The sequence below is a fragment of the Dreissena polymorpha genome, chromosome 11 (genome assembly GCF_020536995.1).
Source record: "Dreissena polymorpha isolate Duluth1 chromosome 11, UMN_Dpol_1.0, whole genome shotgun sequence".
NCBI lineage: Eukaryota > Metazoa > Mollusca > Bivalvia > Myida > Dreissenidae > Dreissena > Dreissena polymorpha.
The window spans coordinates 77,584,157-77,597,346 of NC_068365.1; the positions used below are offsets into that span (position 1 = coordinate 77,584,157).

At 36.7% G+C, this 13,190-nt stretch overlaps 1 protein-coding gene across 1 annotated transcript in view; it reads right to left on the reverse strand.

Moving 5' to 3' along the window:
- The window catches only part of LOC127850761 (serine-rich adhesin for platelets-like), a 56,491-nt gene that overhangs the window by 10,340 nt on the left and 32,961 nt on the right, over positions 1–13,190 (reverse strand). The window contains exons 3-4 of the mRNA XM_052384049.1: positions 7,319–10,999; positions 4,259–4,343 (exon numbers count right to left, since the gene is read on the reverse strand). Coding sequence (XP_052240009.1) covers positions 4,259–4,343; positions 7,319–10,987 — 3,754 coding nt within the window. The 5' untranslated portion in view covers positions 10,988–10,999. The remainder of the gene's footprint in view (positions 1–4,258; positions 4,344–7,318; positions 11,000–13,190) is intronic.

A 13,190-nucleotide genomic window follows, 5' to 3' on the forward strand; every position in this document is an offset into this window, starting at 1 on the left:
ACTCATTAAATCTAGGATCATTTTAAATGTAATTCGAGTTATTAGATCAAAACGGGTCGGTGGTTTAATTGCCATACGGTTTTATTCGTTTTTTACACCAAGTTGGCTTTACCTTTACTCATTTAATCTTTAATAATTTTAAATGTAATTCGAGTCATTGGATCAAGTGCAGGTCGGTGTTTTGATTGCCAACGCGATTTGCACCTATCATAATTTTGACACAAAGTGTCTGTCTTTGTAAGGCAATTAGCGGGATTTATGACCGGTATACTGTCATCGCCATAGCGACGCATTATCGCGCGTAGCAGGAATAAACATTATGACACGAGGAACAACTTTTTTTAACAATGTTTGAAGCAAATTTCACGAATACAAAGTCTTTGAAATTACTCGATTTTTTTTTCTTCCGAATATTCGATTCGGAAAACTGTATCCGAATATTCGGTCCGGGACCGAATATTCGGATATTCGGATATTCGTTGACATCCCTAATATTAAGAGATTCAGGAACAGAATACATCTCTCGAGGGAAATGTGGGTAGAATGATCGCATTCTTTGCCTGCACAGGTAAAACCAGAAGACCTAAAAAACTAAGAAACAAAAAACTAAAATTATGAGATAAAAACGATGGTAGCTTGTAAGAGGGTAGAGTTTAAAATTTTAATATTCAAATGTGATATTAGAACTGATACTGACATTAACCCATTTATGCCTAGCGTCTAAAACAAGAGCTGTCAGAGGACAGCCCGCTCGACTATTCGAGTGCTTGACATTCTAACGTAAGCCATCATGGGGAAATTGTTCATATTCAATAATTTATAAGACGATCTTTCAAAAATAAAAAAAGGAAGAACAAAAAATTTTGGGGGTGGGCTGGGGGGGGGGGGAGGGAGGGGAGATGGGGTATAATGTGAGGTGTGGTCATTTATTAGACGATCTTTCAAAAATAAAAAAAAGGAAAAAAAAAAAAATTTTGGGGGGGGGGGGGGTAGGGGGGGGGGGGAGACGGGGGGGGGGGGGGGGGTATAATGTGGGGTGGGTTAATTTATTAGATGATGTTTAAAAAAAAAATTGGGGAGGGGCAGGTTGGGCGGGGGGGGGAAGGGATTCTGGGTAGGGGCGTGGGGTATTGTTTGGGTGGAATCCATTGTGGTATTCAGGTAAGTGTTGTTTTGTCAAAGTAATAATAAAATGTGATCATAAATAAAGAAGTTATGGCAATTTAAGCAAAATGTTCAATTATCTAAGTGTAAAAGGGGCCATAATTATGTAAAAATGCTTGATACAGTGGTCTGCTCTTGTTTATAGGTTGGGGTCATGTTGGTAAACAAGTATGCAACATTTAAAAGCAATATGTCAAAGGATATAGGAAATATTTGGAGTAGTACGCAAACTTTAACATAGATTTATCAATAATATGCATATTCTAAGTATAAAAGGGGCAATAATTATGACAAAATGCTTGATAGAGTTGTCTGCTCTTGTTTATAGGTTGGGGTCATGTTGGTAAACAAGTTTGCAAAATATGAAAGCAATATTTCAAGGGACAAAGAAAATATTTGGGGTAGTACGAAAACTTTAACATTTGCACGCTAACGCTAACGCAGACGTTTATAGGTTGGGGTCATGTTGGTAAACAAGTATGCAAAATATGAAAGCATGTCAAGGGACATTGAAAATAGTTGGGGTAGTACGCAAACTTGAATATTTTCTGCATATTCTAAGTGGAAAAGGGGCCATAATTATGATAAAATGCTTGATAAAGTTGTCTGCTCTTGTTTATAGGATGGGGTTATGTTGGTAAACAAGTATGCAAAATATGAAAGCAATATGTCGAGGGACAAAGAAAATATTTGGAGTAGTACGAAAACTTTAACATTTGCATGCTAACACTAACGCAGACGCAAACGCAGACGCCAGGGTGAGTAGGATAGCTCTACTATATATATATTTTATATATAATAGTCGATTGGGGTAGTACGCAAACTTTAACATAGATTTATCAATAATATGCATATTCTAAGTATAAAAGGGGCAATAATTCTGTCAAAATGCTTGATACAGTTGTCTGCTCTTGTTTATAGGTTGGGGTCATGATGGTTAACAAGTATGCAAAATATGAAAGCCATATGTCAAGGGACATTGAAAATAGTTGGGGTAGTACGCAAACTTTAACATTTGCTGCATATTCTAATTGGAAAAGGGGCCATAATTATGACAAAATGCTTGATAGAGTTGTCTGCTCTTGTTTATAGGTTGGGGTCATGTTGGTAAACAAGTATGCAAAATATGAAAGCAATATGTCAAGGGACAAAGAAAATATTTGGGGTAGGACGAAAACTTTAACATTTGCACGCTAACGCAGACGCCGGGGTGAGTAGGATAGCTCCACTATATATATTTGATATATAATAGTTGAGCTAAAAAAGGCTTTGGCAAACAGCCTAGACCCAGATGAGACACCGCATGATGCGGCGTCTCATCAGGGTCTGCGCTGTTTGCTTAAAGGAATTTATGTAAGAAATATTCGAAATATAGAAATAAATATACTAGACATCCCTAATTTTGGAAATAAATTGATCCAATTTAGAAGGATGGGAAAAGTCCACTAGGCATAAATGGGTTAAAATAGAATGACTACAGATTACATCTGCCTGTTGAAACCTTTATACATGTAAAGTAAAGACCCTAACCACCTTCAAGGTTTAACTCTTTCAGTGCTGGAACCAAATTTTGAAGGCATTTGCAAACAGTTTAGATCCAGATGAGACGCCACAGAACGTGGCGTCTCATCAGGATCCAAACTGTTTGCTATTCTGATAGTATTCTTTGAAAAAAATCGAAAAAAAGCTTATTTTAGAAATTCAGCAGACGACATTTTAGCAGACAACAAATTTCCCAGCATGCAAAGGGTTAACCAATACACAAATCCAAGGATAGAAATGAGCAGGAGCATTCTAAACAAAGTCCCATCAATAAGTGAGGCACTAGAATTTTGAAAAATGCATAAATTCTTTATCAAAGTATTGAAAGAATTGAAATGTTTCTAATTCTAACCCTGCAAATCCCACGCTAAACAACAAATAATTATTGAACATTTAATCTTTTATATAACTGACAAATTCTGTCATACTCAAAGATAATGTTGAATAAAAACTTTTGCTATTAAAACTACATGACTGTACTGTGCTATCTTTCATGTTTGGGAAAATTTTGAAACATCTGCTTAAGTTCATTCCTCCAAAATAGACAGACAGTAATCCAATTATTCTCCCAGACTCTATCATGGAACAATGACTGTGAAAAATTGCATAATGACCTCCTGAAGTAATTTGAGGAAAGTGCAAAGCACTGATCAGGTTTTGTAAGAATTGCCTTCACATTAATAAGATATGAGAACATTTATCTAGAACCACAGCCTGGACTTTAAATGGAAGTGAGGGTGTTTTTACAAAATTGCAACATTGAAAATAATAGTCCCCATACATTAACATTTGAGGTTTGATTTGTAATGGTAAATGTTTGAAATATTGACGATAAAGACTTACGGTCCGCTATGTTGGGAAATTTTGAACCCAGCAATAGGCATCATGCAGTGTTCAAGCCAGGCCTAAACTTAGGGACCAAGCAACCTGTTGCCTCATGGATTTATCCCAACCCCTTGGACCCCACTATGCCATTTTTTTTTATCAGATCACATTATTATTCAGAAAATTTCATTTTTTTATTATTATAAATGAATGACATTTACAAAGTGAAACTAGTTCTATTAATATTTGAAATGATTTCTTAAATGAAAATATTCAAATAATATTTAAAAAATCCCATATGTAACACATGCTTTATTACAAATATGCCACCGTGATTATGTGATCAAACACTCTGAAGTGCCCACTTGGCCAATGCACACCCTGCCACATTCAAATCCTATCTGGAGCAATGCTGCATGCAGTGTCAAAATAATTCTCCATGGTATAACCTTAACTGCGCTTTATTTCAGCACTAAAGGAATTAAGTTGTCACACGCTATGTAATGAAATCATTTTTTTACTGTGAATTAGTAATTTGAATCAGATGTTGATCATGCTTTTATAGAACATATTCTTTTGTATTAATGTATTTTCAAAATAACAATGGAATGAATGAAGAAATGATTGGCAAAATAGAGTACCATGTAAGTGTCTTATACAGGTAAGTATATTTGCCTAATATAAAAATGTGAACAATTATGCGCATGCTAAACATCCAAATCCATACCTGATAAAAATGAATTGTCGTCTGGTCCCACTGATATAGTGTTGCGTCTGTGGACCACCTTGTTAGATGTCATATCTGTGATCAGCTGCAAAATTTAGATTCATTTGTGAGGTAAATATGACTAATAGCAAATAATTAGACATGTAAAATGTTCTGGGTAAACAAATCATCATTTTTTTATTTTGTAAGTTATAAAATAAAAAAACAAATATTAGTAATTTTAACAGAAACAATTATTATCTAGATTTGAAACAAAAAAAGGTAAACTTGAGATTAATAAATATGCTAATCCTGTTAAAAAAGTTTCTTTAAACCAAAATATCATACAGTACACTCCACGCGTTTTCCCCAAAAAACGCGCTCCCTCCGCGGGGTTTTTCTGCTAGCGAGTGCTCACGCGGCGTTGAGAGAGCGAGGTGAACTCGATAAAACGCTCGGCGTTACGCCGCGTTCGCTAATTCCCGTGGCGTGTTTTACTTTAGCCTAGTCGGTAAATGCATACAATTTCCGTTCTTATCAGTGACCGCCGCGTTAGCAGTGTGCTGGGCATGCCAAAAAATAAAAACATTGTTATAATAAATTGTTTAAATACTGTAGTACATGTATAAAAAAGATAATTGTATAGAAAATTAATACATATAAAAATTATGTTTTTTAATTCACAGGTACGTCTACAATATGAATAAATATAAGACATTTGACAAATTAATATTTAAATCATAACACATATAAGACAAGAATAAATGTTCCGTAAAATATCCAAATGAGAATAATAATTAGTAATCCGAAACACACTACGATTTTTAATGTTAACACGACGTTTACAAATGCTTCCAATATACAGTCATCATGTATATTTCCCGACAAAAGCGCGCGAAAATTATGCTGCAATGTACAAGGTATACTCCTGCAATGCGTGCGTGTATTGATTTTTTTTAATACAAACTTTGTAGCGCAGAGAACATTGAATTTTGTTGATTTCGGTTAAAAGTTTCTTTGGTATTTTTTAACAAAATTATATCGCGAATAAGTTGATATTTCCTCCAAAATAATTTCAAATCATACACGCCGAATCTTTATCGTTACGGTATTTTAGTAGAGTAATTATTTAAACAGTAATTGTTCTGTAAACTGATTAAAGAAGACATCTGGGTGGAACTGGATTTTAAGTGTTTGACGTTATGAAAACACGCAAAGCTTGTCTACTGACCTATTGTGTAGTGTTTTGACAAAAGGGATTAACATGTGTGAATGTCACTCTGCCGATTTGGTCCATAATTACTGATAAACATTGTTTTGAATGTCGACGCAACAAGAATACAACTGTGAATATTAAATGCAACTATCAACTCAATAGTTACCACCTTCTTTTAGCAATCAATGGAATAACCTAACTTCAAAGAGAAAACAAATGCCTTAGCGAGCAGAGAATTGACTTTGTTCCGACAATTAAAACCATTCCTTATGCATTCGTTGAACGTGTTTACTTGAGTAAGTTATGCCTTTAAACAGGAAGCGGCTTTTCTTTGATAACATGTACGTCAAACTGTCAATTCACACAGATTTGCGAGATTTTTAGGGCCCTTGGTCATATGTTTACATGTTCAGTATAGAAAATCACCTGCTAACATGAAAACTTTGGATTAAATTATCAAAATAAAAACAATGTTGCAAACTGTGTTTATATTAATTGGTAAGTATAAGTTAAAAGACGACATTTTGTTTGTCGTAAATCAACGAGTTTTCTATACAACAACAACTACTTCTACAACCACGTCGTGATCGATCTATCTTGGTTGTTTTTTTTTAATTGTAAATATTATACTACATGTACATGTATGTACTTGTAATAAATGTAATTTTATTTGAAAATCAGGAAGTCAAACAAAATTAAATTGATCGTTATCTCGTAAAACGCGGAGTTTCCCCCGCGTTGCCAACGCCGAGGGCCGCCGCGTCGGCTTATCAGTTTTGCCGATCGTTAACCGCCGCGTCCAAAATCATGCAAACGCCGCATCTGGCGGGATTTTCTTAATTTCCCTCCAGGTCAATCACCGCGGAGTATGGAGGGAAATTGGGGAAAACGCGTGGAGTGTACTGTACTTCCAACTTTTCTGTTACGCCACACAAATTTGTACATATATTTTTTACGTAATGTAGACTGAAGTGAATAGTTTGTCCATAGAAGCTAGGCAATGTAAACCATGGATTGGTTAACCTCAAGAAGTAAAACAGATTAAGTGCTACATCAAATTAGGCAGAGTTTAAAACCAGAATAATTTCATTATAAAAGTAATTTTATTTACTAAGTTTGATAGAGAACTCTAAAAATTAAGAGAGGTACAAACAGTTTAAGAACTATCAGAGAAGCATGCATAGATGTATATATTACATGATGATTAATAAAACCTTAAGAGCCCTAGATTAACTTGAATAACCTTAATATGCTTGCGATTTTTAGATAAACAAGAGCTGTCACCCTAGGATGACTTATGCCCCCTATAAACGCTTGATAGAAGTTATGAGCTTTTTTTCGAAACCTTAACGCAGATTTCGAAACCTAAACGCAGACCCTTAGTTCAGGGTCAAGGTCACAGAGGTCAAAATTTGTGTGCGTATGGAAAGGCCTTGTCCATGTACACATGCATGCCAAATATGAAATTGTTATCTGAAGCGACATAGAAGTTATGAGCATTTTTCGAAACCTAAACGCAAAGTGTGACGGACGCTCACTGTATGCCCTCCTTCGGGGGCATAAAAACAAGAGCTGTGTTTGTAAAACACAATGCCCCCTACTGCGCCGCTTTGAAGCCATACATGTATTTTTGACCTTTGACCTTGAAGAATGACCTTGACCTTTCATCACTCAAAATGTTCAGCTCCATGAGATACATAATATGCATGCCAAATAATCAAGTTGCTATCTTCAATATTGCAAAAGTTATGACCAAGGTTAAAGTTTAGTGACAGACACACACAATGACAGACAGACAGACAGGCCAAAAACAATATACCCCTGATCATTCGATCCGGGGACATAAAAATAAAATTAATATTTACCACTGGGGCAGAGATGTCCTTCAGGTCAATCTTTTTCAAATGGTGGTCCCCTAACAACGACGTCTCGGTGATCGATTTCGTCCTCTTTACCGATGGTGGGGCAGGTGGCTTGTTTTTATTACGGTTAAGTTTTCCCAGAAAGCTTTTTCGGCTGTTGCTGACTGGTCTGGGAAGCTCAATCTTTTCTGGTAATAAAATTATATCCCCCTGTTGTGTTGAGGGTGGGACATTGTTTGCAGACGTCATTTGGTCTGCATCTGCTATGGCACTCTTAGTTGTGTTGGCAGCAGATGTGTTTGATACAGCAGTAGAAGTAGATGATGATGATGGTGAAATAGTGGATGATGATGACGATGATGATGAAGCAGACACTTGATTAGTCAGTATTTTAGACTTGTCCTCAGTATTTGGTGGACTGGTTTTAGGGTCGTCTTTTGAGCTTCTTCTACTTTGCTCAATGTCTTTAGCTGCCACTCCAGAAGAAACTGAATTTTCATTCACAGATTGTTTGCGATCAGCTGGTAAAGATTTTGATTTGTCAGGCAATCCTGCTTTTTGTTTATCCACTGGCAAAGATTTCGATTTCTCCAACGAAGGATGCTTAACACCAGTGGGTGGAGGAGGCGGTACACTCATCTTTCTGGTTTCAGTCGCAACAATTTCCTTTTGTAATTTCTGCTCAAGCTCCCTTGCAAAGGGAAGACTCTTTACTCCCTCAGATTTATTATCCCCATGCCCAGCTGGCAGACTTTGAATGCTCACCTCAGATGTGGTGGAAGCCAATGAAGTGTTCGAGTGAGTAAGAATATTGGGCATTGAAGCTCTACCTGGTGCTATAGGGGCAACAATCCTTTTAGGGGACTTGGCCCGTTTTCTAAGAACCTTTGGATCTACATTTGTATCCGCCTTCTTCTGAGAATCTTCAGTGTTTAACAAATTCTCTGACGAATGGGCATCAGATTGAGACTGCATCATACTGTTTGCCTGGACGTTCGAGTCACCAGTGGCACTAGTATGACTTCTTTCAGGCTTTTCAGGCGGTTTGATAGTTGTAGAAACAGGCCGTGGTTTAACAGCCACAGGAGGTTTAGGGGGAGGGACATTAGGCGTGTCCCTTGGGCGACCATCTGGCAGCTCCCTGGTGCGGGGTCGTGACCTTGGGGCAACAGATTCTGGGGGTGGCCGGGTTCTGGGTTTAGGGACCATCCCATGGTCCGACAAGTCCCTAGGAGGGTTGGTTGGCAATGGGGGAGCTTCTTTTGCCTTTGGACTGGTGGCTTTGGCAGGTTCCTTGTCTTTTGTGGGTGAGAGCTGTTTCACAGGTTCAAGCTTCGGTTTGGATTCATTTTTTATTGGAAATGTTTGTTCCTTTGTATTGTTATGGTCACTGTAAGATTCAGACTGGTCACTAACTTTTTGTGATTGACTGTGATTGGATATGTCATCCTTTTGAATATTCTCAGATGTCATTTCTTTTGGTTTTGGGCTAATTGGCCTATTTGGTGCTATTTTTGCCTTCATCTGTGGGGAAGAATTTGACATTTTTCTTTCCTTTTGATTTCCTCCCTTTATAGGTACCACTTCACTTTCTGGAGTATCACTATGGTTAGAAGCACCATCATTTTCAATGTACGGATCTGACATGGTCCAAGGATTTGAGGCTAGACCCTCACTACTTCCTGACACATCAGAATCAGGGTCCTTCCCCTTTCCAAAAATCCTGCTAAAGAAGCCACCGATCCCGCCAGACTTTTTCGCCTGTTTATCGGCCTTCCCCTTTGACACATCAACAATATCCGAACTATTACTTGAGCTAGTGCTAGACAATTCTGACCTAAGACCCCCATGGGCTGCCTTAAGGTCGGCTTTAGCCTGTGCCTCAAGTGGCGTGGTCCCTATTACTTTTCCCAAAGGAACCATCTTGAATGTCGGTTCCTTGCTCTGAGCAGCCCTCAGCTCAGCCTGTTTTGCTGGGGACTTTGTGGCTGCATCTGAAGGGGGTTCTGGTGGTTGACTTGGAGGTCTAGGTGCTCTGCCTTTTGCCCTATGTTTTCGTATATTTTCTGCAAGATGAACCATTTTTGCTTCGAAATCTGCAGACATCTCTCTTCCATCTCGTTTTGCTGCTTTATCTGCGCTTTGTCCTGGCTTTTCTGCATCCAATCCTTCAAAGTTCTTGACAGAGTCTGTTTCACTCCCTGGACCAGTTCCGTACTTTGCTAGCACATCATTTAACATCTCTACCAAGGCAAAGCCAGCCCCACTTGCGTCTAGATCTATCTCCCCTTTGATTTCGTCCAATAAGTTCATTTCGGAATCCATTCCAAAACCAAACTTGTCACACCAAGGATCATCGTAACTGGCTTCAGTATAATCAGCACCTTCTGTACCACCTGTCGCACTTTTATGCCTTGGACTATAATTAAAATCAAGCTTCTCTAGTTTATCTGCACCTAGAAACCTCAAAACACTTTCATATTTGTCTTCTTCCGTAAGAACACTTTCAGAAGACTCGCTTAGAGTTGATAACCTGTTGCTTGAAAACATGTTATCCATGACGGTCTTTTCTGATTTTGTTCTGAGCGGGAAAGTCCCAAAATTATGTCCCTCATGATGAGAATCAACAACACCTTCCTTTGCACTCCTTTCTGGCTTTTTGGGACTCTCGACTTTAAGGTCTTCGAATTCCTGTGTATGTTTTTTCTTCTTGCTTTCATCATTTATATGTTCACTGTTCCAAAGTGTGTTTTTCAGTGACTGTAAAGCCCATTCTTTTTCTGTCTCTGAAAATTCTATCTTTTCTTTAATATTAGTTCCACTTTCAGGTGCATCATCCTCATGATCAGAATACAAATTATCCAAGCCACCGTCTTCACCTATTACAGCCGGGTCATCAGTAACAAAACTGATTGATTTTCTACTTTTGTTTAACTTTTTCTTCCTCTCATTATCATCATTTTGCATAGAACTTTCAGAATTTGAACTATCTCCTTTGGTCTTTTTCTCACCAACAAAAGGTTTGTCAGAGATTTTTGGTTTTATACCTGGAACTGGTGAATTTTCCCTCGATGATGACCTTGACCTAGAAGGCAAATTTTTGTTGCTCTGCATCTTGACATTATCTTTAACCAGTGCCGACAATCTGTCTTCGGCGTTAATAGAAATATTTTTTTTCTGAGCATCAACAGTAATAGTATCATTCTTTCTGGAACTCACATTCGCACTAGCAGTTGAATTTGTTTTTTCATTTGATTTTTTATCGTGAATTTCCTCGTAACTATGTTCTGAAATTTGACCTTTTCCATCCATATCTCGGAAAGGCTTGACTAATCTCTGATCAACATCACTAAAACGCTTATTAGGCTGAGAGGGGTCTGGCAAACACATGGAATTCCACTTATCATCCTCATTTTCACCTTCCAGATTCCCAGTCCATGACTTTGCCATAATTGAATTCCTCTTTGCAGGTTTAGGCGAATCTGAGCTGATGTCTGCTGAAAGTCCAGTCTTCTGACCTGTGTCGTTTGTTTCAGCCGCATTTGAATCAACCGGGTGCTTGTTACGCGGTTGCTGACAGTTGACGCATAGGTCTTTCTTCCAGGCATGCTGGGAGAAATCAACGCACGCCGATGACATCACAGGGGTGGTGCTCTCTGCTTCACTGACCATTTAGACACTTTTCTGAAAATAGAGGAGAGAGAATTGTGTAATATATTCAGGTTGTTTTGTGTTTTCTTTAAAAGACTGGCTATTTTATAACAGAATCGCACAATTGTCTGTTTGTAAATAAAAGCCATAAAGATGCTCTGTGATTCAGCAAATTAGTAAAACCCTGCAAATCAGCAAAGGTGGTTACAAAAATCTCTATTTGGCTCCAGCTTTTTCTTTTTTCACCTCATAAAATATATAAAATAATACTATAATTCTGACATATAAAAGAACCTTTGGCTACACTAACATTTTTAGCCCTGACCATTGTCATCCCCTAAAAGAATATGTCTAATCATGCAGTTTTCTTTGCTAAGATAAAAGCTTAATTTACTTATTTTAACAGATTTATTTTCCTTGTGAGATATCAGAATGTGGAATGTTTTAAGAAATGATTTAGACACTTTTAAAATATTAAAATCAATTTTCTTACACAATTAAAACAATTTCATTGCAGAAATGTCAACGTGCTTTCATACACACAAAAAAAGTACACAACCCAATTTGTATCAGAATTTTAAAACAACCCCACAGGTTCTGTTGAAAACATCTGAAACAACTTGCATTAATTATAAGTTTTCGTAAAAGCATATTGCTTCATACTAATGAAAATCAATCCACATCTGATTAAGCACAAACAAAACTTTGACTAACAAAAACTACAAAGCACACATCTCATTAATTATTTTGCAAATTTAAATCACAAAAGCAAACAGCAATATATTTTACAACCACCGATTTAAACTCCAGAAGATTAAATCTATTGATATGAACTGCAAATGCAACTGTTCATAAGGATAGAAACACACAACATACACAAATCGGCTATAAAACTGTTAAAATCCGCACAAAAATCTCCCAGATTTAAACAGCAATAAAATGAAGGATCAGATTCAGAACGGATTTGAATCGGCTTCCCATTTCGATAAACATCACAGTTAGCCATTTTTTTCAGTTAAACCACAAATAATTGGTTACGCAAAATTACCTAAATTACTGTAACTGAACATCAAATCCAATAATTTTTCAAGCCCAATTATAACAGCTATACAGAATTTGTTTTACTTATCATTATAGGACACACTATTGGCCAAAAGACATATTACTGACTTGTATCCAATCTTGACTACATTGGGTTCAATAAACATTTGGCCCTTATCATAATTAATGTCATCTTACAGTGTATATCAATCTTTATTCAGCAGTTCTTAAAGAGACACATTCTTAGGTGCTTTTGATGCTTTAGAAATGATATTATACTCTTTATATGCGCAGTTGCTAAAAACCATAACAACCACAAAAGCAAACAGTTGTTAAAGGTTTTTTTATGTAAAAACAAAAATAACAACAATTAAAACAATGGGTTTATATTGTCATAATTGTTAATATGAAGTAATTTATTCCATTTCTCCGTTCCATACAATATTTATAGTATTTACATCTTAAGTTTAACAGGCTCTTAACCTTATTGGCCTTTAAGTTGTGAAGGAATTATAACAGCTATTTGTGCACTTGCAATTTAAATCACATACATGTATGCTAAGGATATGTGTTTGTTATGTGTTAAATCATTGAAATGGAAGATAATTCATGATCTCACAATGTACAGTTCACCATTTGTTTGCATTTTTTAATCTCACAATACTCATTATTGCACACTTCTGAGCCAGCATTGTTGACTCCCCACTTCATTTCGTATATTATATGCATTTATCATTATCAAATGAGATACAACAACAAAACTGTGAAACACCAATTTTATCTAACATATTATATAAGACTCATGATCATATGTGTAATTTTCATGCGCAAAATGAAGAAAACCCATGAACCAAACCTTTTCTTTTTAGTTTCTTACCAGAAGAACCCTTATCAAACAGTGAACCATCATTGTGTTAGCATTGTGTAAAACATGCTGGACTCAAGTTCAATAGACATTCAAATATTTTAATACATTTGAACTGCATACCCATATAATACCACAACTCAATCAATCTTATCTACAAAGTGAATGTGGCTTGCAGGAAGTTATTGTTTATTTGGAGAAATTTGGTCCAATATCAAGCTAAGACATTAACCCCAATCAGATTGGTTACAGTGAAAGAGATGACAAACACAACACTCTTGACAAAAATAGCCTTATCACTGGGCTCAGCACTTCAGA